Source organism: Rhea americana, unplaced genomic scaffold (genome assembly GCF_003343005.1).
Source record: "Rhea americana isolate MKP2758 unplaced genomic scaffold, rheAme1 scaffold_303, whole genome shotgun sequence".
Lineage (NCBI taxonomy): Eukaryota > Metazoa > Chordata > Aves > Rheiformes > Rheidae > Rhea > Rhea americana.
In genome coordinates, this window is record NW_028186428.1 from 180,171 (window position 1) to 205,083 (window position 24,913).

General features: G+C 42.1%; 2 protein-coding genes across 2 annotated transcripts in view; one reads left to right on the plus strand and one right to left on the minus strand.

Annotated features, from left to right (window-relative positions):
- Positions 1-5,728, minus strand: part of ARIH2 (ariadne RBR E3 ubiquitin protein ligase 2) — a 41,829-nt gene extending 36,101 nt beyond the window's left edge. Inside the window, exons 1-2 of the mRNA XM_085309788.1 lie at positions 5,642-5,728; positions 1,539-1,717 (exon numbers count right to left, since the gene is read on the minus strand). The gene's annotated coding sequence lies outside the window, so the exon portion shown is untranslated. The remainder of the gene's footprint in view (positions 1-1,538; positions 1,718-5,641) is intronic.
- On the plus strand, positions 107-12,483 carry SLC25A20 (solute carrier family 25 member 20). Its single transcript, XM_085309791.1, has 9 exons — positions 107-602; positions 1,233-1,325; positions 2,940-3,067; positions 6,085-6,175; positions 7,143-7,260; positions 8,384-8,456; positions 9,053-9,162; positions 10,626-10,750; positions 11,284-12,483. The coding sequence occupies exons 1-9, from the start codon at positions 498-500 to the stop codon at positions 11,344-11,346; spliced, it is 906 nt and encodes a 301-aa protein (XP_085165917.1). The 5' UTR covers positions 107-497; the 3' UTR covers positions 11,347-12,483.
- Positions 12,484-24,913: the final 12,430 nt, after the last annotated feature.

The following is a 24,913-nucleotide window of genomic DNA, read 5'->3' on the forward strand; positions in this document are numbered from 1 at the left end:
ACTGAACCATTAGCTTGGGGCGGAGGGGACGTTCCGAGGCAAGGTGGGGCGGGCCGAACCACCCAGGCGGCGTGCTCGTGTGGGGGCAGAACAAACCATCGGGGCGGGAGGCGGAGGGAGCGGACTGAACCACCGGGGCGGGGGCTGCTCCCGCGGGGGCTGCCGCCTGCAGGGGGCGACGGGACCGAGCCAGTCGCCCCGGTCCTTCCCCTCCAGAGCCGCGAGCTGGCGGCGCGGAGCCGCCCCGCGGTGCCGGCTCGGCGCCCTCAGCGGCACCGAGCAGCTTGTCGCAGCCCGGGCCTCCACCGCCGCCAGAGCTCGACAGAAGGAGCCCGAGGCCGCCGCGCTCCCGGCCTGCCCCCGGGCTCCCGGCGTGCCGCGCGGCCCGGCTCTGGGGTAAAGGTCGCGGGGCAGAGGGGGCGGTGCTTGCTCGGCGGGGACGCAGCGCCCCGGCCCCGATCCCGGCCCCGGTTCCGGCCCCGCTTTCCGCCGCCACCATGGCGAAGCAGCCGCAGCCCATCAGCCCCGTGAAGAACTTCTTCGCTGGCGGCTTCGGGGGTGTCTGCCTGGTGTTCGTGGGGCACCCGCTGGACACCATCAAGGTGAGGGAGCGGCGCGGCGGGACGGGGCGGGACGGGACCGCCGCTGGCGAGGCCGGGGGAGCAGCGGGAGCGGCGGCCGGGGGTGGGGGGTGAACTACATTTCCCAGGGGGCGCGGCGCGCGCGGGAGACCCGCGCTTCCCGTCGTGCTGTGCGGCGGGCGCGTCCTGGGCGGACTGCACTTCCCGGCGTGCCCCGTGGGGGAGGCGGGGCCGACCACGCTTCCCGGCGTGCCCCGCGGGCAGGCGGGGCGCAGGGGGAGGTGGGTGCGGACTACACTTCCCGGCGTGCCCCGCGGAGAGGCGGGCGGAGGAGGCCCCGGGCAGCCGCCCCGGCTGCGGCCGTCCTCTGAGAGAAGCGGGAGGGGAGCAGCAGTAATAATAATATATAAATAACGATAAATCAGAACAGTAAAGCTGGTGACGTCATCCAAGCAATTAAAAATCGTTAAATACGTTAAAATTCAAGTCCCTTCTCTTCTGCAGATGGTTAAAAGGATTCTAATGTCTTTAGCAATACTGTGAAGTCTGGTCCCAAAAGTTACTACTTCATACTCGCTTAGATATGTTCTCTGAATCAAAGCCTGGGTAGTAATATTTAATAAAACAGCGTTTGCTATCTCTTCTTGGCAGGTCAGACTGCAGACCCAGCCCAAACCCCAGCCCGGGCAGCCGCCGCTCTATTCTGGGACCTTTGACTGTTTCAGAAAGACTCTGGTCAGAGAGGTACTGTGTTAGCCTGCGCTGCTGTGCTGCGCCTGCCAAAAACGTCAGTTGCCTGTGTACGTCGCAGCAATGGCATCGTGCGGGAATGCTGCTCCCCCCTCCCCCGCCCCCCAAGAATATAAAATTCCTGGGTTATCAGTTGAACTGATTGTAACTAAAATTTTTCATCATCTTGCAAAACTTAAAGGGAGATCTATTTTGAAGAGTACTTACCATCTACTTCTTCCAAATGTGTGTCTTTTTGTTTTGTAAAGAAACACTGATGGCTCAAAATGTTGTGATATTAATATCTGAAGCTAAAGACTGGAGTTAACATTGGCAGTTGTTTGCTGGCTTTGTTGTCGTAGGTGGTGGAATCTCATCTTTGGTATTTGGATCTCTCTCTGGAAGTCCTAAAATAAGCAATGACTTTTGTTAATAAAAGCAGTACTTCCACTTTCTTCTATAATATGTATTTTGTGTGTGTGTGTGTGTGTGTGTGTGTGTGTGTGTGTATATATATGTATACACACACACACACACACACACACACACACCATCTGTGAGAAGGTGGATGAGTAAATGGAAGTTTCTATTTTTAGTGGTTTTTTTTTTTCTTTTTTTTAAGGGTCAGAGGGACCATTATAGTAACTTTGTTTGATCTTCTTCATAAGGTGGACATTGGCTTCCACTCTATGACTCCCGAATCAGCCCATATCATGTGGCTGAACTAGAGTCTATTTTTTTAGAAAGGCATGTGGCCTTGGTTTAAAGACTTTTAAGTGACATAGAATCCACCTTGCTGCTTGGTAAGTTTTTCCAGTGGCTATTTAACATTTGGAAACAATGGGTATAATGCCCCACTGTTTATTTACTAATCTGAAGTTTAATTCCTAACCACTGGATCCAGTTGAGTTGCTCTTTGCTAAATGAAAGAGCTGTCTCAGATCAGAACTCTACTTTTGTGATAGGACTCATAGATTGTTATCTAACCAAAGTAAATCTTGCTTCCCTAGTCACTTCCAAAAAGCACTGAAAAGCTTTAGTAGCTCTCTTCTGAATCCCTTGCAATTTTTCAGCACTTCTTCTGAAGCATGGACGTCAGAGCGGAACTGTAATAATAGTCTTCTGATGTGAAGTTTGAGAGTACTGCTGCCTCTCTACTCCTACTCAATACTCATCTGTTTCTATAAGGAAAAAATACTAAGCCTCTTTGCTAAGACCTTTTACTTCCAACTGTTCGTGGGAAGATTGAGCAGGCGTGTCTGATCTTTGTCAAACAGATAGGCATAACTGACTGTGTAATGAAATCCTGTAAGCATATAGGCATATATTGGGATACACTGATTTTGGGAGGAGGGGGGCAGAAAATACTTAATTTGTGCATCTAGCCTTTATCTAGAAGGATAATTTGTAATTCTTTTTTTAATTAGAAAGGACAACCTTCCTTTGCAGTGGGCCCTGAGCCTCAGTTAAATGTGTATCATTGCAAGAGAACATCCCATTATTCCTCTAATTAATTGGACTGGCTGACTGACATTATCCTGTGTTTTAACCTTTTGCTTCTCAGTAAGATGAAATGTGTGCAAAGCGTTAAACGAAACCAAATAATTCTTGTGATAACATTTCTTGCAGGGAGTCCGAGGCTTGTATAGAGGAATGGCAGCTCCTATTATTGGAGTGACACCCATGTTTGCTGTGTGCTTCTTTGGATTTGGCTTGGGGAAAAGACTCCAACAGCGAAAACCTGATGACATTTTGACGTGAGTTTCTGTGTTATTCAGGCATTTGAGAAAGGCACCCTAAAACTACAGCCTGCGGTGTTGTCATGTGTTGAGTTGTGGTGTAAATTCGTCTCTTCTCCTAGGTTATAAATATACCTCAAAAAATAAAACATGGGTGTGTTTTAATGCTTCTGGAAGCGTGGGACTGATAGCACAGGCTAAAAACAGACAGCATGTGGGCAAGTGCTATGCAATTCCCTTTCTACGCAAGAAGGAGCCATTAAACAACAATTCCATTTTAGATGAATACACTGTGAGTTATATAATGATTGCCTGAGAACAGTCTCACTATTAACAGAAACTATGGAAGAATTAAATTCATGGTCGAGCAGTCTTGAGAAAATTCAGTCACGAATCCTGATTCTCTTTTCTCTGCCAGCTGTGACTCGTACTGTGTCCATATATTAGGATATAATAATAGCTATAGAAATATTTCATGATTAATTTCTGAAAAACGGTGTTTATGAGCAGCTTAGCTCTGCGGCACTTCTGACCTTCAGGAAAAGAGATGTGCTGTGGAGTGAAGCTTTTCTTGTTCTCTTTTAATCTATAGGATGACTAAATTTCCTATGAGAAGCTAATCATTTTTTTCTCTCTCTTCAGGTTAGCTTAAGAATAAGGAGAGCCCCTGCTCCCCTAAGTACTTCCTTTCTTTGCTGAATTGTGAAATACAGCTCTAGAGGAACAGACCTGTAGCTTAGCAACATTTTATTCTATTATTCAGACAATGCCTAGGAACTGTGTCAGAAAGTAGGAGTCCATTGTGTTGAGTCAAGCATGGAAGGGAAGGGAGACACTGTCTCCGTTTGAGCTTTGCCTGTACAGGGAGGTGCCTGGGTAGTACAAAAACACAGAGCAAGCTACTTCTGCTTGGATTGCATAGAAGGAGAGAGTGCCGAGGTGCTATGGCACTGTTTTTTCACTTGTAGTTTACCAACATAACTACCTTCCTGATGCGGACAAAGCTGAAGGGTAAAACTGGAGGGGAGTGGTGAAGAGCAGAGAATGCAAGGAAACGAATCGTCTGTGGGCTCATTGCCATCATCCTAATCACTTCAGTGCTTTGTGTTTTGTACACATCATAGCAAAGTGGAGTTTTAAGGAGCAAGCTGGAGAGGGGCAGAGTCTTTATGGAGAACTCACAACACGAGCAGTGGGAGAGAAAGTACAAAGATCAACAAATAAATGGTAGAGTTGTCATTGTGCCCCACTGTGCTGTACCTTAGATGCAGATATTTTTATGCAGTAAGATGTAGTTAGTGTGCCTGGGACGTGAGAGCCATAAAGAAAGGTCAAACTCTTAGCACTGTGGTTATGGGTCTAGAGGCAGCAAGGATGGCAGTGGTTCCCTATGCTGCTTTGGAAGGGAGATTTGGGAGGGAAGGAGATGGAAAGAAACCTGAGGAGCATCTTTTGTCTTTTCTAGGACTGAATGATCCCAAAATGAGTTAGAAAACTCAAAGCTTAGTTTGAGCCGGAGGTACATCTAGACTGGAGAAAGAGATCTAAAAGACCTGATAGACAGAAACTTGAATCGGTCCCTAGGAATGAGATTACCTTGAGATAAGGTTAAGGTGCAGAAATGGAGAAAAGTATGTGGCATGGTATGGACAGAGTCTGTGGTGACTTCTTAGAAATTTGGAATGACGTGAGTTACCATCTGAAGATATTATCTGTTAATGCAGGGAGAGAAGTAAATTAGGAAGGAAGGGTCATAGGAAGCAGTAATGGCAGGCCAGGATAGGAGAGGGAGAGAGAAAATTTATGACGGGGAACCTGATTAATGGTGCTGACACCAGCAGAGGGCTGAAGAGTAAAGCTGGAATGGTGGTTCTAGATTCAAGTTATGAAGAGAGTGTTTGCACAGTGTTTCCGCTGCTATTTCTGGTATAGAAACTAGACTGGAAAGGGGCAAGGTAGTCTGCCCGTCAAATGCTGTTGTAGACTGTATTAAATGGACTCTGAAAGGAGATAGTGCAGCTGGTGGACAGAGTTGTGAGGTCAAAGCAGGAAAGAATAAGTTGCACCTTATCCTATTGGTAGAAGATGGTAAGGAATAAAATATAAGAGGAATTCAAGTGTAAGAAAGGGGTATGAGAATGCAAAAAGCTGAATGGAATGCCATTTCTTAGGCATATGGAGAGAAGTGAAAGATGTAGAATTCAATTAATTGAGAAACTAGGTCTTTTTACTGGGTAAGTTAGCAGGTTGGATATAAGCACAAATTTGTGATGGAGAAAGCTTGCTTAAGGGATTTCTGTTGTAGACACTTTGCAGCATGCATGAAAGCAAATGCAGAGTGGGGAGGATGAGGGCAGGCTGGGTGGACAGACTTAGCAATGTGAGAGGCTGAAAGAATGAGGGCCTGAGAAAAACTAAGTTTGGAGAGACACAGCTTTGTGTTATCAGGACGAAAGGCTGAGAGTAAATGGAAGGTCAACACTGAGGCTAGACATACAGACAGATTGAATCATAGGGCCTGACTGGCAACGTTAGACGAGACCAAGGAGGGAACTCCATAGCAGACACTGAGTGTGGCAAGACTATGCTCACCTTGTAAGGGAATAAGGGTGACAGACTAAAAAGGTTCACAGAAATGTTGCTGTTGGTGGCACGAGCAGGAAGGCGTGTGGAAGCTGCAGTCTGAGAAGAGAGTGGGAGACTGGAGGAGGAAGAGATGTTCAGAATAAAAATCAATGGGGAATGCAGTAGCAAATAAAGCAAGTAGAAGGAATATTAACAAATACAACAAATGTGAAGAGCTGATTATGGTTGCTGTGGGAACTGTGGCTTTGAATCCCAGAAGTCTTAAATGTTTAACTCTTAATTGTGCATTAAATGAGGCACTTTTGTACTGATCATAGGCAGTGGATGCATTTCTAGTTTCACTGCCAGCCTTATATGCGACAGTGTAATCTGACAATACAAGGATCATTTTGCCCTTCATTGCCTATGTACTGTGTTGCATTAGGGTCTTTTCTGTTTCCTCTGGGCAGATATCCTCAGCTGTTTGCTGCTGGCATGCTGTCGGGAGTGTTTACAACAGTAATCATGGCTCCAGGAGAGAGAATCAAGTGCCTTTTACAGGTAAGGCTTTGGATGGTGATCTTGGGAATTTAATTTTAGGGATCTTGTCTTCCCATACCAGGAACTTGCTTGGTTAGTGAGTTTACTCTGTTCTGTTTTTTGACAGGACTGAGACAACTGTCACTTAATGCAACTGTCATGAAGAAGCATTATACAAACTCACCATGACAATATAAGTACATAAAGCATACAAAACTCTCTTAAATTTACAGAGCACACACATTATACTATGTGGCATTATATGAGGCATCAGTAGATGCTTATCGGCTCATTTAAAATAGATGCTCTATTTTAAAATACGGAAAAATCAAATTTTTCAGAATGAAATTTATTCTAAAGACATCCAGACCCACTAGATCGTGGGACTCTTTCTCTGGTAAAAATTTTCCATCATCTTCCCATGTTCCCAATACATAACTGAAGGACGTATTTCAAAATACATAGAATAGTTTTCTAGTGTTTATCTGAGTGACTGTAAGCTCTACACCTCCTTCAGAGTTTTTACGGCATTGTTAGGAACTATAAACATGAACAAATGAAAATACTGTCCTTGGTAGAGATGAGAAGGTTTGCTTACATCACACTATCTTGCACTCTTGTTATTATGGAAATGGATGTTTACACGTTAGTTCTGACAGACATGATATCATCATAAAATTTTTTGAATTTTACTAAATTATTTGAAGGCTAGTTTTTGACAGTGTATGTGTAAAACTACCTAACTGACTTCAATTGTTTCAAACTTGCACTAGGAAAAATAAAGGGCCAATCTAGCCACTGTGGACCAGTAAATGCATCCTCAGCTTGAATGGCAGAGAGCTGTATGAGAAAATGATGCAAAGGTTTCATCTGCAGGAGTGCCTGTGGAATAAATATGTGCTCTTTCCTCTGGCAACATGCACATGGCTTTCTAATTATTAGCTGAATGATTGTTCACCAGCCAGAAACGATCACTTTAATCCTTCAGATCCAGGCAGCTACAGGTGAAACTAAATACAGTGGCTCATTGGACTGTGCGAAACAGCTGTTCCGTGAGGCTGGGATTCGAGGCGTGTACAAGGGGACAGTGCTCACCCTCATGAGAGGTAACTGATGGAAATGTTCTGATGCTTCTTCTGCATGGGGTACTTTAAAACAAGAAGACTGACACAGTTTCATAAATCTTGCTGTCCCTTTAGCCTATTGGAGATGCTTTGTGTCATCCATTTTTTTTCCTTTTTTGCAGTCTGCAGAGCTACTTCAATGGCTCAAAGGGACTGAGAAATAAACATGAGATTCTCAGGGAGAGAGAAAGAGATTAGATGACAAGGATTCAGAGGGATGTAGGAACTAATTAAAATCCAAGAAGGCAAGAGGAATCAGAGACTTCAGAATACAGAAAAGGGCTTTTTTTTTTCTTTTTCCTTCTTGGCAGAAGGACTGTGGCTGCTGTCTGTGACTACTATTGTATAAAGATGTTTACTTTAAAAGATGATTGCAGCAGTTAGGCTTTCTACCTGCTTGAGTGTGGCTTATTTTAGAGTGTGATGGCACGTCCTTCTCCTACAACAACAAAGTAATTATGCTGGACACTAAAGCTTTAATGTTTTGGTTCTTTCTCCTCTGAACAATATTACATTGTTCCCTGTATTGGAGCAGCGTTTTCTGAGTAAAACCTGAAATTTCTGTATTTTGAGATCTCAACTTAGGAATTTGTTCTATCCTCTGCTTCTCAGCTAGCAATGTAATTCCACATTGACAGTGTTTCTAGCCAGAGGCTGATTGTCCAGTTCAGGCATGAGCTAAGAATGGGCCGTAGGAGTACCTTAAAACAAGTGACCCCAAAACATGTTGATCAGAACAAATAGTGTACAAAACATAAAGTTCCTGAACTGCTCTCATCTGCCATGCACCAGCTAAGGAAGCTTAGTGCTGTCTCATAATTAGATTAACGGCTGGCAGCCAGGTTACAGTCTGATTAGAAGGGCTGCTGACAGAAGTGCTCAAACCCAGATATTTTCCCAGTTCTTGCCTTTAACACTTACTCTCCTAGGAAAGTTCAGACTCCTCTGTCTGCTCTGTGTAGAGCAGCAGCGGCACTTTGTAGGAAAGGCTCAGAAGAGGAATCTGGATGTATTTAGTGGTGTTACTGAGCTGGCGCAGGGCTGCTGTCCCTCTAGGCTTTGTTTGGTTTCCCACTACTCATTGCCTGTGTTGTTTACCCACTAGATGTTCCAGCCAGTGGAATGTACTTCATGACGTATGAATGGCTGAAGAACATTCTGACCCCTCAGGGAGAGAGGTTAGTGAAATCCCAAAGTCAATCTTCTCTAGACTTCTCAGACACTGCTGATTAATCTCCCCATTCAAGAAGGAGTTTTGAACAGTAGCACGAAAATAACCAAAAAAGAAAAAATCACTGGCAGTGGTTGTCCTGTGAATTGAGCTATTTTGGTCTGGGGTTAGCTGACAATTAAAATAGCATTCTGAATTTCTCACAAATTCTAATCTTGGATCTTATTGGCACAAGTAAGAAATAGTTGAAGTAGGTCTCTTTGCTGTTTCATCCCTGTGTATGCAAGGAGCTGGTTTTGTTGTTGTTGGTTTTTTGATCTGTTTTTTTTTTTTCTCCACAGCATCCCTGTGTGTGTGCTGCTGAATGAAAGAATTTGTATCTTTAGGGTGTAGACACACTTTGCCCAGAGGTCTCAGATTCCTGGAATTGTTGCTCAGATACTATGCTCTGTGTGTTTCTGCAGCGTTCTGCAATCTTCTGTCTGTCAGCCAAACTGCCCCTTTGGTTGTCATTTGACTCGACATATAAGCTCCTTTTCTTTCTTTCTTTCTTTTTTGTTTTTTTTGTTTTTTTTCCTCCCGCCCCACTCCAACCCACCACAGTGTGAGTGACCTCAGTGTGCCTAGGATCCTCTTTGCTGGTGGCTTGGCTGGAATCTTCAACTGGGCAGTTGCAATTCCACCAGATGTGCTGAAATCCCGTTTCCAGACAGGTAAGTTTCATGCCAGCTTGTCATGGCCACACAGGGCGCAGCACTCCAGGGAGCGGCTGGGCACTGATGGAAGCTGCTGTCTCGGCATCTTGCTGGATGAGAGGTAGCACAGCTTGTGCACCACCTTAAGACAAGTACATGAAAAATCCAAGTGCATTTCCAGCTTTAGTTGGTTTCCTGGTTATTCTTTGGCAAATCAAGCTGCACTTTTCTGTTTCTGTCTCCCTACCAATATAATGATCCCAATTTTAGAGACCAGTTTTGAAATCTCACCAGAGAAATCATAATATTAGAACCAGGTATCCTGACTGTTCTACTACAAATGTAATTCTTTGAATGGTTTTGTCATTTCACTTCAGACATAGTAAATTCTTGCATGTGTGGTCTGAAATTAACCACATCTGCATGGGCCTGGCTAAGAGTATTGCTGTGAGTAATGGATCTGCTCTTGAATATCTGTGGCCTAGCTATAGTGAGTTGATCCCAGGCCTTGAGTTTCAGCAAGATTTGACAGGTTTTTCATTGGTTTGTCTGTGAGTCTTGCTCAATGAATAATTTTGTTAAGGCTCCCCTGTAGTCCCTATCTGTGGATTCAGCTCTTCACTGGCCAGTATGCTTTTTGTTTGCTTTTGTGTGTGTGGCTTTTTTTGTATATGTGTATTATGAATCATAACTATCTAGTGCAGGAAAATTTTCCCTTTTTTCCTGAATAATGGCTGCTCTGATTCTTTGATGTCACAGCGAGGGTTGAGTGTGAAATACATCAGTCTTGTGTCCTTGTTTCACTGAGCTAATCTATATTGGTGTTTTATAGATGATGTGGTTTATTGGCAATTCTGTTTAACTGGGTTAATTTGTGGAGCACTTGTTCAGTCCAGAGGGCTGCCAGAGGCCATATTTTCCAGAGGAGAGTCAGGAGGTAGAAGAACTTGTTCATCAAATTGAACAGCTTTTTAAAAACACCACAGTAAATCTGTGCAACATCAGCCTGTGCTTTTCACTTGAGTTTGTTGCTGTTCTTGGCTAGGGGATGTGACAGGATCATTTTCTGCTTTTTTATAAACCAGCTTTATCAATTCCTATACTTGGCCTTTGTATTTCCTAATTGCAGCTCTTTGGATAACTATGATCAGCTGTGAAAGTAACAGCTCAGATATCCAACCCTGGCAAAAGTTCTTTCTCTCTTCCTCCCCAAAAGATGACTTGGTTATGTAAATTCTTTGTGGTGACAGTGAGCACCTAGCTTCTCTGTAATGGATCTTTAGTAATCTGGCCTTTTTGTTTGTTCTTGACTGAAACAGATAATTTTCCCAAGTAGATGTTTTCACAATATAGCTTCAACGATGCTTGGATCTTGCCGTTGCAGTATGAACATATTGAAAATTTTGGGCTAGTACACCTGCCCCATCCTCGGCATTTGTGACTGTCACACATCTTATCTAATGTGTTTTGATCCCTCACAGCTCCTCCCGGAAAATATCCAAATGGCTTTAGAGATGTGCTGAGAGAACTTATCAAAGAAGAAGGAGTTGCATCGCTATATAAGGGCTTCACAGCTGTAATGATCAGGGCATTTCCTGCTAATGCGGTAAGTTAATGATTTCAGATGGGTTTCAGGGACCTAGCCACTTAGAGTGAATATTTGCAGATGCAGAGGAGATGATTTGCTGCTTGCTGGTGTACCATTTCAATGAGATTCTCTGTACTGCAGATGCTTTTTGGCTCTTGATGTCCAGGTTCGAAAAATGTGTCTCAGTTGAGGGACGCCACCAATTAAACCTTCATTCTGAGCTTCACATGGAAGTCTGGCTTCACGTGGAAGTGGCTGTTGACTCATTCTGATGGTATTTCATGTCTGATTACACATCCACCAGAAGAAGACAGAAGTGTGTGGATGTTTGGACTGGCTTCCCATTGAGTAAATAATGAACCTAAGGAATTAGAAGTTCTGCCTTTGTATGAATATGCTAGTACTCTTACCTCTGCTCCAAACTCTCTCTTTTAAACTCACTTCCTCCTTTCCCATCAACCAGATCAGATGTTTATAGTGCTGCATTTCAAGCCTTATTTGGAATAGGTCTTTACAGTCCATGATTGTTCTGTGTGTTCTCTCTTTTCCAGGCTTGTTTCCTTGGTTTTGAAGTTGCTATGAAGTTTCTTAATTGGATTGCACCAGGTCTATGAAGACTCGGAAGTCTTTGGAAATTAGAGATGAGAGAGAGAAGAGAGTACGAGTATGTCTCAGAGGAATAAAAAATGATCACTTGAAGTTCCAGGAATGATTACTTATCTAATACCTTTTTGCCTTCCTCATGTTCTTTAGGAGGTGCTATGTGCCATTCAGAAACAGAAGCCATAACTCTGAAATAGAGTTGATCAGGAGTTAGAGGTGATATACCTCATTTCTGAGCCAATGTACCACAGCAGTAATGCTGCTAATAGACAGCTATCACTACTACACACACTTCCTTAAGTACTTCCTCATGGAAGAAGGGGAGATTTCTTAAATTTTTTATTTACTGAAGAATCATACAGCTATTAATGCTCAGAAACTTGCATAAAATAATTGTTAGGCAGTGTGTACTTAATTCTCAGGGCATAAGCTAACAGTTGCACATATCTACGAGCAATGTCACACAGCATCTCATCTCTTGTAGCTTTTCAGTTGTGGCTGTTAGCATGTTGAAAGTGGTTTTAATCTTATGTGCATGTAATGCAACAAATATGGAACTAAGCAGGTGAGGCCAGAATTATGTTTCAGTGCACTGAGAGGTATTACAAATACCACATAGGATCTTCACATTGATCTTTTTGGTGGATCTAAGAAGAAAAGTGAGTTATGCTCATATGTGTTTACTAAACTTTACTGAGGCAGCCAATAGGGAAATGTTTTTGACACACCTGATGCATTTTTTCTCTGAAATCCCTTTGTCACTTTCTCTTCCAGTGAATGTGATAAATATCTGAAATGCAATTTAACAGGTATAGCATGATCCATAGCAAACCACAATCATTTGATGAATCGAATGATTTGTCCTAGGATTCCGTACCTGACATAAGATATCTCAAGAGGACTTTTAAGAACTCAATTTCTCTAGTACATGAGCAGGATACATAAAGGGGACACTAGCTCTGCAGTCCTGTTTAACTTTGTTCTCACTCATGTTCCTCAGTTTTCTCTTAATATTAAACATAATTAATTTTCATTTGAGAAATGACTAATGCTAAGGAGCAAAAAGCAACTTTAATTTGTTCTGTTACGATGCAGTATTGTCAGAACTCAATAAAGCTAGCTGCTGCTTGGCTAGAATGCGTCCTTTAGTTCGTTTACTTTTTGCATGGTTGTGCACAGTTGGTTCTGCAAAAGTATTCAAGTTCTTAATTCTGAGATGCAAATGTGAAACAAGCTGTGTCATGCTGTCTTTAGTTGCTAATCCCTTGCCTTTTAGCTTTCAGATCTCCTACTTTCTGACATAAGCCATGGAAATGAATGTTTCACTAAAGAACACACCCTGTCTGTGGAAAGCGAGTATTTTATGTGCTCTGAGGAGAGGCCTGGACACAGTTGCAGGGGAGCTTAGGGAAAGGATCTGTCCTGATGCCCTACAGAAAAGGAAGCCAAGAGGTTGTTTTCAGCTTGGCATGGCCTACTGGTCCATACCATAAGGTAGTCTTCACATTGGCTCCCTGTAGGGTCATTCCTAAATATACACTACCAGATGCTACTGCAGGAACCTTGAATCCTATTTTCCTTCCCGGTCCTTTGGAAGGATGAGAAGGGAACTACCTTCCTCAGAGTCCACCTTTGTGTTTTACATGGACCACTGAAGTAGCCCCAGCATGCAAAAAGCCCAGTTGCTTAGGGCTGCCTCTGTGTTGTTCATACTTCTTACCTAATACAGACCCTCCCCTCTCCTCCTGCTTCTCAAAGTCACTGCAGCTATGGGTGAATGACATAAAGCAGGAACACTGAGTTATTACTGGGTCAGAGAAGTGGTGATCACAAGGCACTAAAATGGTTTTGTTCTCAAATGGTTTTAACCACAGCTCTAGGTTTACTGAGGCTAAATCCAAACTAGTTTTAAAAGGACCAGGTCAGCTTTTATGACTGTGCTTCCTAGCTACCAAATGGTATCCTATTTGTTTCCCTAGTTACTCTGGTTGCTTTTGTGACTTCTGTGTTAGGGCTGTGATGCCTAGAAGTGATTCCTCTCAGCTTTAAAATGAATCATAAAGCTGGATTATTATTTTTCTGTTTTTGTTTTTACTGTTGTGTTCCAAAAATGATGACAATTCTTGGAAGACACATGCACACACTCTGCATCTCTTCTTTTAAAATTATGGATATTGATGCTTAACACTGCCTAGACCAGCTACTCTGTCAATTAATGCATCATGTTAAGCTCCTAATCTCATAGGAACCTAGGAAGAACTGAAGCATAACGATCCTGGTTATAGACCAGGATCTCTTCTAGATTGGTTTTTGATGCAGTTGCCCAGCAGATGGCTGTCTGCAGCTGTCAACAAGATGGACAGACTCACAGGACAAAGGGAAAGACAGAGGCAACCAAGCACACCAGCTGGTACTGACAGGCCACTGCAACTTTCCAAGTCTGGCTGCAAAGTTTTTGTGTTTCTGTCAGGACAGACAGGCAGCTGGTGGGCAGGAGCCTCTTCTCCCCATCTCTCCCACTGAAGATGGCAGTGATCATCCAGGCTTTGTGATAACCTGTGCTGAGGTGGAATCAAGTAGCTGCTTTCATGCATAATAGTCAGTCCTCCCTCCCTTCCCCATCCTATGTGCCTCCATTAGTTGAGTGCTGCAGCTTCTAAAAATTTAATTCTTGGAAACTAAAGCAGTGACTAGTAGTGCCCTGAATTCAGCTACTGTAATAGGATTAAAAGCTTAACTCCTCCACTCAATAGATGAGCAGCTTTTGCTTAACCTGCATGCTGGCTATTGCTTGGTGCTCCAGCACTTACACCTTGGCCATGCTGTCACCAGCTCAGGCTCACCTGTCTGTAGCCTTAAGCAGTATTTGCTTTGAAAGATTAAGAGATTCCCTACATTATCTAGCACTCTCTTTATTGCCGGTAATAGTAAACTATCTCCCTTCCACCAAACTATCCACTTTTTTTTCTTGGCACTTCAGATCCTTTTTCCAATTTTAATTATCCTAATTACATTCTTCCTAATCTGAAGTTTTTGCAGAGCTTTGTATTTGGTGTGATAAAATTCACAGTCTTTAACATGTTTGACTTCATTTGACACTTTCAAAAAGTAATTAAAATAAGAGGGAAGGTGAGAGAGAGAGGCTGCTTTCCAACAACAGTGATGGGAAGAGAAGAGCTTTGGGTAGGTCGATCAGACACATTTTTTTTCATTCATTCAAAAGTTGCAATACAGGCCCCCTGGATAATGCTTAAAAGGTTGCTCTTGGCTGTTTGATTCTGCCATACAAATTTTACACCTCCTGGTGCGTGCAATCTCAAAATGAGAGAGGGATTTTAATGCAGGTACAGTTTCCTGCACACTGAGAACTCTTGCTTTCAGAAGCCTAGACGTGCATTCAAATGTTATTTTCTAATTGCTCAGCCAGGAGTTGAAAGGCATCTTGTGGAACCTGAGGTGGCATGTATACAGATTAATGAGACACAGCAGCAGTGGGTAAATTGGTCTCAGCAAAAGATAGTGGTAATATTTGTCTTTATGCTCCTTGGGTAATACCTGCTTTTACTGTATCAAAATCAGCACAGAGATTTTACTGTATCAAAATCAGCACAGCAAATTCTGGCACTGTTCATCTTTCTGGACCATCCTGCTTTGATGCAAGTGTTCTCCCATGATCATTCAAGATGTCTGGAATTTAAAAGAAGTAACTTAAGCCTTCCTTGCTTGTATTTCTCTGCCCACTGTGAGCAATTGGCTTCCGTGTGCATGAAGTATTGCTATATTGACAGAATGGTCTTTGGAATGGCCCTAACAAGTCACAGTCTAGATCAACTTTGACTATTTAAAGGAAACTACCTGTGGGAGCATTACCTTAGACTTGCCAGTTTGGAAAGGAAATCACAGAGGAGATCTTACAAAATCATGAGTTATATGAGGAAGGTGAAGAGAACATATTTGCTCACTATTTCTCACAAGATATACAGTATGTCCAGTGCAATTATCAGGCAAGTTTAAAATAAAAACTTATATAGTACATAAATAAGCTATGTAACTCATTGCCACAAAATGTTGTAAACCAAAAATGAGTTAAAAGAACATGGAACAATAGTTCACCAAGAACTACTGACAACTGATGTGGCTACAACTTCTTGCAAAAGGAGTTCCTGAATTGCAGGTTGTTAGGAACTGGGAGGTTGTGCTGGGTAAACTGCACTGCAAAATTGATACTTCTTGAGATCTTTCCCTCAACATCTGCTGTGGGATACTGTGAGGTGCAGGACAGGCAAGAGTAGATCAGCCTTTGATCTGAACTCTGATAGTTTGGCTGGTGTTATGATACAACGGAAAAAAATATCTGACTTGTTTCTTGGGGTCTGCAAGCAGGAGGAGGTGCTAGATGCATACTTTGTTAATAGCAACATATAGTAGGACATAGCAGGAGCTATAGTTTCGCACATGTTGAACTGGCCTGTTATGGTTCAGTTGCCCCCTTTTAAGTTTTTCTTCCTACCTGCTTGCTCTTAGTAAGAGAATTCCTATGCCAATAGTCTACTTCAGCAGCTGAAGGACTAGTCCGGAGCATACTGTGAGAAAAGTGGCTTTTCCACTATGAAGCTCACAGAATCACAGAATGATTAAAGTTGGCAGTGACTTCAAGACATGGTCTAGTTCAGCCCCCTTGCTCAAAGCAGGGTCAGCTACAGCATGTTGCCCAGGACTGGGTCCAGTCAGGTTTTGAATATCTCCAAGAGTAAGGACTCCACAACCTCTCTGGGCAACCTGCTCCAGTGTTCAACCACCTTTAGAGTCAAAAAAGGGAACTTTCTTTACGTTTAAGTGGAAGTCCCTGTATTTCAACCTGTACCCTCTGCCTCTTGTCCTGTTACTGGCTAACACTGAGAAGAGTCAGGCTCCATCTTTTTTACGTCTTCCCATCAGGTATTTATACATGTTGATAAGATCCCCCCTGAGCCTTCTCTTCTCCAGGCTGAACAGTCCTGGCTCTCTCAGCCGCTCCTCCTTTGACAGATGCTCCAGTCCCTTCATCAGCTCTGTGTCCCTGTGCTGCACTCACTACAATAAGTCCTCCTGATCACCTTCTTGTCATTCATATGTTTGGAAATGGTTTCCAGGAGTTACTCCACCACCTACACAGGAATCAAGGTGAGGCTGACTGCCCTGTACTTCCTCCCTTCTTCCTTTTTGCCCTTTTTGAAGATAGGAGCAACATCTGCTCTCTTCCAGTCCTCAGAAACATCCAAGCGTGGCCTCGCAATGACACTGACCAGCCCCATTAGCAGCTGCATCTCTTCAGAGCCCAAGGACTTGTGTATGTCCAGTTTGTTTAAATATTTCCTAACTTGATCCTTCTCTGCCGAGGGTCAGTCTTCATTGCTCCAGAGTTTCCCACTGGTCTCGAGGGGCCTGGGATTCCTGAACACTTTCCTGCCAGCCACGGTAAAACAACTACCCACAGTAAACTGGTAGCCAGCAATTTGAAGCTGGTCCCGAAGCAACAAATTTTTCACCATGGCCAGAATATTCTCCTCAAGGCTGTTGCAGCCCCTGGCAGCAATGATGTACCTCATACATGCTGTGTAAGGTGATTCTTATCTGGACTTCTCATTTCCAACAGCAATGCATGATGGTGCTGTTTGTCGGTACAGACCAGGAACAAAAACGCATGCTGACTTAGTGTCAAGAGGCTGTTTATGTTGTGGCACTGTCCTGGTGCTCTCAGATGTGTTGTGCCCTGAAGAACGTCAGTCATGTTGCTCAACTGTTCAGTTTGGAAGCTGTTCCTGGGGATTTTTGCTTCTGACCTAGACAATTTGAGGGAATGCCGCCATCTCCCTAGCAGCAGTCAGTTTCCTGCAGCACCCTGGGCTGGGCAGGCTGTAAGGCTTGCTGGGACTCCAGCCTCTGCACCTATGCCCTGGTGTGCCTTGCAGACAGTCCAGCTCCAGGTGAATGGGCTCATTCACAACGGTGTGCGACCGCCTACTCAGAAGCAGCTTAAATGTTCTGTATGAGCCCAACTCACACCCCAGTTTTAGTTTGCACTTTGTCCTCTGTCCATTGGACCATGCCCTGAGAAAACAATCCAGTGAAAGTGGGGGGAGTGGGCCGCAGGGCAGAACTATATGCTTGAGCTGGATAGACATTTTTAATTTGGGGAAATCTGAGTAAAACTGAGGACACTTTTCACTACCAGTGACTCGACATGTTAGAATAGTTCTGCAAATATTTTTCTCAAACCTGCTGAAAATACAAAGCCTCTTAATCAGTATATAGATAGGATTTTACTAACGTAAGTTTCTGAGAATTCAGGCAATTACAATGCATAGGTTCTCTCTAGGCTTACTGGAAGCATGGCAATAAAGATCATTATCAAAGCTACAGCAATAGGCCATAGATCAGCTTTACTTCCCTTGCAGATGACAGTTTGAATGCAGATTTGCTAAAACACATGGTGCTGTTGCTAACTCCAGGTATTACTGACTGGAAGATTAAAACACTTATCTGTGCAATGAGCTGACTTCTTTATCAGAGAATTGAGTACAGGCTCATTTAGAAGTGTTGCTGCTCCGAGTTTGAGAGAAGTTGTAAACAAACTGGTAATATCTAAGCAAATATTAAGCTGCTTGGTTTTGGGTGTCCCGATACTGAAGGCATATCCTAGTAGCTATTTTTTTTCTTGTTATTTCCTAGTAGTTATTTATTGCTGGTAGATATTTGCTCCTTCCTCTCCCCACTCTTATAATGGAAAAATTCTAAACTTTCATTTAGCCTTGAACACTTTCTCGCTATCCTGGTGGACTAAAGGTGAGGGAATCAGTTTTCATCCCATCTTTATTCTCTGAGATTTCACAGAAGTAGCTGAAATACTGAAAAGGTGCAAAATTACAGTGAGTCCTTCTGCTAAGGTTAAGCCAATGTGATTGAGAAAAGCCCCCAATTGCTTGTACATACAAATTCTAAAAAAACACTTTGCTCTGAAACATGATCCTCCCCGCTCATCCCTTCCCCCCAACCCTTGACTCTTTATCAAACACTGTCAGGCAATTATCTGCTTCAGTTACTGCCTCCCGGCCTGAGCCAAAGTTCAGGAACTGGTGAAGGATGGAAGCATCCTGGAGCCTTTCCAAATGCAGCAGTTTCTGTCCTTTCCTACCAGGCCCTAGCAAGGACAGGTGTGGAAAGCTTCCCCAGCCTCTTCATCTCAGCTCCACTCTATCTCCGCTCAGCAAAAGCTGTATTTGGACAGTAAAGTTCAATTTCCTCCATGCTGGTGAGATGCCCTCAGGTGGTCTTGCCTCCTCTGCACCCAGGTGCTGGGGACATATGCACTCACCAGCATCACAATTTGGATATGAAATGTTTGTCTCTCCTGAGATGAACAATTCTCTTGTGCGCTGACAAAAAAATTGTTCCCCCCCCCCCATTTTCCTGCCTAACTGATTGGCCCACTCCTTTGCGACAGACACTGTTTGTTCCAGAGGCGCAGGCAGCTGCAAGGCAGCATCAGTCCTGGTGTTTCTCTCATTAACACTTACAAAGGGAACATGTTCAATTGCCTCTCGGTACTGAGCCTGTGTGGTTGAGGGCACAGATGAGGGATCTCTGCATTTTCCACCCTTACTAGAATTGCAGCAGCAATTGCTACAGTAACTCTGACACCAGTCACCTGGTAGGTGAGGCATGACAAACACAGACCCCAAACTGGGGGGGGGACGGGAGGGGGGACGGGGACGGACTGTCCCTGGGGAGGTCAGAAACAGAGGTTTTCTCCCACGCAGAGGGAGAGCTGTGAGGCTAAAGAGCACTTGCAGCACCCACATCCATGCAGCAGAAGAGGGGGGTGCTCAGGTCACCTGCAGCTCGCCAGCAACGTGCTGCCAGTGCTGCCCACGGGGACCCACGTGAGCACACGGCTGTCATGCTGGGAGGCTCAGGCATGGTTAAAAATAAACGCCAGAGATGTTTGCTGGTATGGGAGATTGGCACTGCCCAGTGACTGATCTGTGTAGCCCTCTCACAAAGTGTTATCTCACGCACTCACTTCTGAAGCAGGAGCAAGCAGAAACCAGATGATGAAGCATGGCCTTCCCCACCTCTCTCCTTCAACACACAAACTGCTGTAATTTTGAGCTTCTGGCATAAGCAAAACCTGCAGCAGCACAGCCGTTTCATTGACTGCAACAGTACCTTCAGTGCTTATCTAATAACCCGGGGAAAGTGAGGTTTCTGACCCTCTTTTTCAGATCAAAGTCTATCCTCCCAGGATAATTTGCTTATCTTCATCTTTTTCCCCACAGCACAGTTTGAAGACATTGTTTCGTTAAGAAAGTCATCAGCAAAGACTAACTTATATTAGTTGTCTTTTTGTTTTTGTTTCCTAATTAGCCAGAATTTATTGTGGCTAATAAGCTTTCTGGAAAATGTAAAAATGTATGATCCCACCTGAGAGCGTAAGCACTGCCTCACTTAACCAGACCCTCTTAGCCTGAGGTTCTGTCTCCAGTAGTGAAATAGAAGAAGAAGAACATGAGAAACGAAGCAAGTATCGGGTGACACTTCCCCAGGATACTATCGCAGTTTCTGCCCATCTACATCAGTTTTAAGAATTAACTGAGCCAGAGGTTTCATTTAAGAGCTCTTAACCAGATTTTCAATATAATAACCTTGTGAATACATTTCTATTTTTGGCCTCTGTAACATCCAGTGACGACAAGTTCCAGTATTTAATTATGTGCTGCTTTGTTTTATATCTGCTGTATGATGTCACTGGTGTCTCCTTATTCTTAGCTTGTGAGAAATGAGAATAAATTGTTTCTCTTTCATCTTTCAGAAATCATACATGATTTTATGCTCCTTTCTTATTTAGGTGTCCTTTCCCAAGTTGATAGCCTGTTTAATCTCTGTATAAAGTCATGATCCTCCTTTTCCCATTTTTACTTCTTCTAGTTCTACGTATCACTTTTTGATAGAAAGTGTACTTCAGATGTGGATGGGTCGTTTCTGTGGAGGCATACTGATAGCTTCTTATTCTTTATTCAAGGGCACTGACAGAGTGATTAACTAAAATTGGTATTGATTTTTAAATATGCTCAAAATTTTTCTTTAATGAATAGCTGGCTAATACTGTGTCTTCTATAGGTTATTCTATAATTAAAAAGCTCTGGCCCATTATTTCTGATAAATTTTAATTATGTGGAAAAAATACTACTACAAAACTCACAGAGTATTATTTGCTAAAGGTTATGTATACATTTGTAAAGGATGTCTTTTTTCATTTAATCCATGTAATCTAGCAACACGTATACCATCAATAAACAAATAGTATTTTTCTGAGCAAAGGAATGCCCAGCCCAGTGTTTTTTATCTGACTCGGCTGGTAGTAACAGTAATATTTACAATACTCTGCACACTGTATTTGTTTTTTTCTATAAAATTATTGTTTTTTTCATATCACATTTACCTTCTACTCGCTCTTCAACTCACCTGCTAAAGCTTTGTTAAGAATAATTATAAGATCTTGAAATGAGAAATGCATGGAAAATGCTCATCTTGATTATGGTTAGTTTTTCTTTTAGTTGTTAAAGCAGCTGTTTGGCATATTCATCATATGGCTGTTCTATTTAATTGCTAGGAATCTTGAAATCTTTTAAATTTTTACTCACAAGTGTCTTCTGAAGGAAGATCTTTGACAAGTGTATAACTTTTGAAATTTGCCAAAATTTACTTTGAAGCTGAGAATTTTCTCAAAATCATCGGTTTCCTCTGATGTATGTTTTAAGGAAATGTTAGGGTTAACTATGGCACAAAACCTCACCTAGATGACCACAGTGATAAAACTGGGGAATAACATTTCATTATTTATATAGTTGATTTCAAATTGGCATAAGGAATGACTCAGAGATTCAGGGGCTCATAGGTTCACAGAAAACACAGCTGAAGAGCCACCATCTAGAGACTCCCCCTGCCTCAGACAGTATGAGCTGTATTTAAATCATTTAATCATTGAAAGGACTGAGGACCAAGGTTCACCTGGGGGAGGACTTTAAACAGCAACTTCCACTACATTCTTTCAAAGCCTTCTCTGTGTCAAATGATAACAGATGCCTTTTGGATCTGACGCTATAAATGATTGCAAGTGCTTTATGAATATTACTTGGCATCTACCTAGCCTGAGTAAATTCAGTTTGATCTCTGCCTGTTCTATCCCAGTTCATAGATTATAACAAATGAGGACAAAAATATAAACAGCTCAGGATTCAGTAGTGATATCAGATTGTAACAAAATATGAGACTCCTCTAAGTCCATGAAGGGCTTGAGGAGAACAGCAGGTTTCCACATTTAGGAGAAAAAGGACAGCATCTTCTTTTTCACACCCTGGAAGCTCATTCCACACTAAATGCAAATACAAGAACCTCTCAAAGGGTTTTAAATACTTCGTAGAATTCAGCTAGGAACTCATAATTTCTTGTGGTTTTACTTGGTTTTATATTATTTTGCTATTTCTTTATATATTTATCTAACAGCTAATAATTTGTTACATGTAGGTATTTTTTTTAACTTCAGAGTATCTCATGTATAAAGTTTTTTTTAGTAACTAAACAACAAAACTGATTATTTCTTATTGAAAAGTGTTGCTCCTGAATTCCTATAATCAAACCAATAGTTCTTACCACTTGATTTTCTTTTTCATAAAATATCATTTTTTTTGTCATATGCCATAAATGCATTCAACTTATATTAATTCTTAATATACTTTTCTGGGTACTTCTAATCTTAAGAATTTCATTGCTATTTAATGTTCTGCTCTTGTTTTAGTTTTACTTGATGTCTGGCTTTTTTCTCAAGAACTTCCTAGCCCTAAGTACTGCTTAAGTGACTCCTCTGCATGGGAAAAAAAAAAACAAAAAAAACCCCACAATATAAAGAGGTTTCTTTTCAAAATTGACAGACTGGGCAGTCTTCTTTAATCTCTTGAATTTGTTTCAGTGAGTAGAGTATTCATTTTCAAAAGAGTGTTCTTTGAGCCTTTTTCTGGTCATCAAATACCACTTCTAAGGTTTCCCCTATCTGTTTCATTATGAATTTAGAGATTAACAATAAATCTGTTATTCTATATAAATAATCTCATTTTCCTAAGGGCAGTTTTTCTCAGTAGTCTGAAAGACTGAATTGCTGATATAGTCACTGATCGCTGCTCTCTCTATTTTACCTGATTTATTGGGTCTTTTCCTGTAAAAATTTGTAAAGTTCAAGATTCTGACATGAACTTTATCTTTCCCTAAGTACTGGACTATTTTAAAATATATTTTAAAGCCAATTGTTTTTAACTATGAGCACACGCTGAATGCTATGATATGAATAACTCAGCAACTGTGCCCTTTAATTGAGAGAAACCATCATTTCTTATTCTTATATTAAGCTTCAGTCTGAAAAGATGCATGTTTAATAAAGACAGCATCACTTCCTCTTTGCTTTAGCTGAAGAGAATTGCTGCAGAAACAGATGTTTCATGTCTGTTACTTGGTCCATTACTTTACTGAAGCAAAATAAAACAAGTGGGTTGTTTTAATTTTTGTCATTTTTGCCTTCATTGTTTAGTTCTTTGATGTTCAAAATCTCAAGCTAAAGGACATTAATAATTATGTTATTGAGGAATTTAAAGTGTGTTACTTTTGCTGTTTGAGGGTGACAGTCATTGCGCAGCAAGTTGCTTGTTATTCAGAAATGTCTGTCTCAACACGTTTTGATTACCAGTTGTGACTATCCACCATTATTTCCTGCCTTATATCTTTAAACACCTGGACTTCACTGAAGTTCAGCTCCTCCTCTCCCAAACAACAAAGAGCCCAACAGACTGGAGTCCACTGACTCCAGCAGACACGAGGGGACAGGGCCTTCGGTGCTGCCACTGCCGGCCTTGGTATGGTGCTCAGCTCCTGGCTCCCCTTCCCTTGGGAGGCAACCGCCCTTTTTGCACTGTGGAAATCTGGCACTGGCCCTTAAGTTTAAATTGTTTCTCATCATTGAAGCTCTTTGCGAGGATTCTTTTCATTTTATTCAACCTCCTCTGCCCTAAACACTCATCTCCCCTGTATTTTTTTAATCTTTATTAAATAAAATGGAACAAAACTGTAATAGAAACACACTCTTTCCAATTAAACCAAGCGTCATATAACATTCTTTCCAAACACCAGCATTGTCACTGTGCAACTGGATAACTCCCAAGAAATTCTCTAATGTAGCTCCTTCAGTTTTTGCTCACATATCCAAATCCTCTGTTTTAGCTACATCTCTGCTACTGCAAGGACATTTTCAAATCTTTTGTCCTCTCCCCCCCCTCAACTTTTCACCCCTTTCTTTGTTTCACACTCATCACAGTATTTTTCAGCAACTAATTATTGGCTTCTGTATCTGGGCTATTTGTTTGCATGTCTGAGATTTGGATTTTGATCCCAAGCAGCTGGAATACATTTTCCCTTGTTTAAAAAGTCTCTCACTAGGTTTTTTTGGCAGCAGATCTTTGGAACCCTATGCTGTGCTTTAAAAGGGGTTGATAGGTTTAGACTGTAAAATAGTCAGTTTACTTTGTTGCACAGACCCTAAGCTCTGGGTAGCCTTCTTAACCTGGTCTCTTGCTAGTCACATTCATTCTGAATTTTCTAAAATGACTAAATAGAAAAAAAAATGCCCATCTTCTAGCTAAGCCAATTCTGATGGGGCATTCTCAAATCTAATAATATGCATAGGACTGTTTTCAGACAGAAAGAAGTCAGCCAACTACTCAGGAAAAAAAAGTGAAGCTAGTAGTATCCAATTAGGTTGTCAAATACACAAAGAAAACAAACAGGAAACACTGTACTACTTTGATCAATTTTAGGTACTTGAAATACTGTCTGTACAATGAAAGACTGAAAGATTGACTATGTTCCTTTAAATGAGAGACTGCTCACTGTGAAGCTGTTGTCACAGAGAAACTGCACAATGTTGAATGATTTGGGCAGAGGCACTTCTGATTTGCCTCTGGGAAGTGCTCACTTGTCAGAAAAGATACATTACCACTGGCCTTTATCTCAGAGAGTTCAAATACTTACAGGCAGAGAGAAGAGTGAGTGAGACAAGGCATAATTACATTCTTCTTCCTCGTATCATTAAATATGAACAAAGAAACACCTGCGATGCATATGCTCTGCACTGAGACTCTCCTACAAACACACACAAAAAGCAGAACTGGCTAGCTATCTTCCCATTTCATTGACAAATTTATATTCAATGCACTAAAAATTGCTCTGTGTGACCAAGAGAAAACTCTCAAAGTCTGAAGGAGGACTTGACTGAGTTAAGCAAGGCAGAGTGCTTGCTTTAATAATTCACAATGGTCCTTTGAACAATAAATTATCTTTCAGGTTCCTCTAAGCAATTATATAGATCTAGGGTGGGTCTTTTTCAACAGTTTGCATTGGCTTTGAGTCAGAGAATGGCTACCTTTAACGGGGTTTACCAAAAGGAAACATTTTTTTCCCCCTTCATATTGCCTATAATTTCTTCTTGACTGCAAA

Bases quoted from the DNA above. Each gene is read 5' to 3' on its own strand.
- SLC25A20 (XM_085309791.1), top strand. From the start codon at position 498: ATGGCGAAGCAGCCGCAGCCCATCAGCCCCGTGAAGAACTTCTTCGCT. The intron at 3,068-6,084 runs GTGAGTTTCTGT...TCCTCTGGGCAG, and splicing joins AAACCTGATGACATTTTGAC to ATATCCTCAGCTGTTTGCTG. The intron at 6,176-7,142 runs GTAAGGCTTTGG...TTAATCCTTCAG, and splicing joins GAATCAAGTGCCTTTTACAG to ATCCAGGCAGCTACAGGTGA.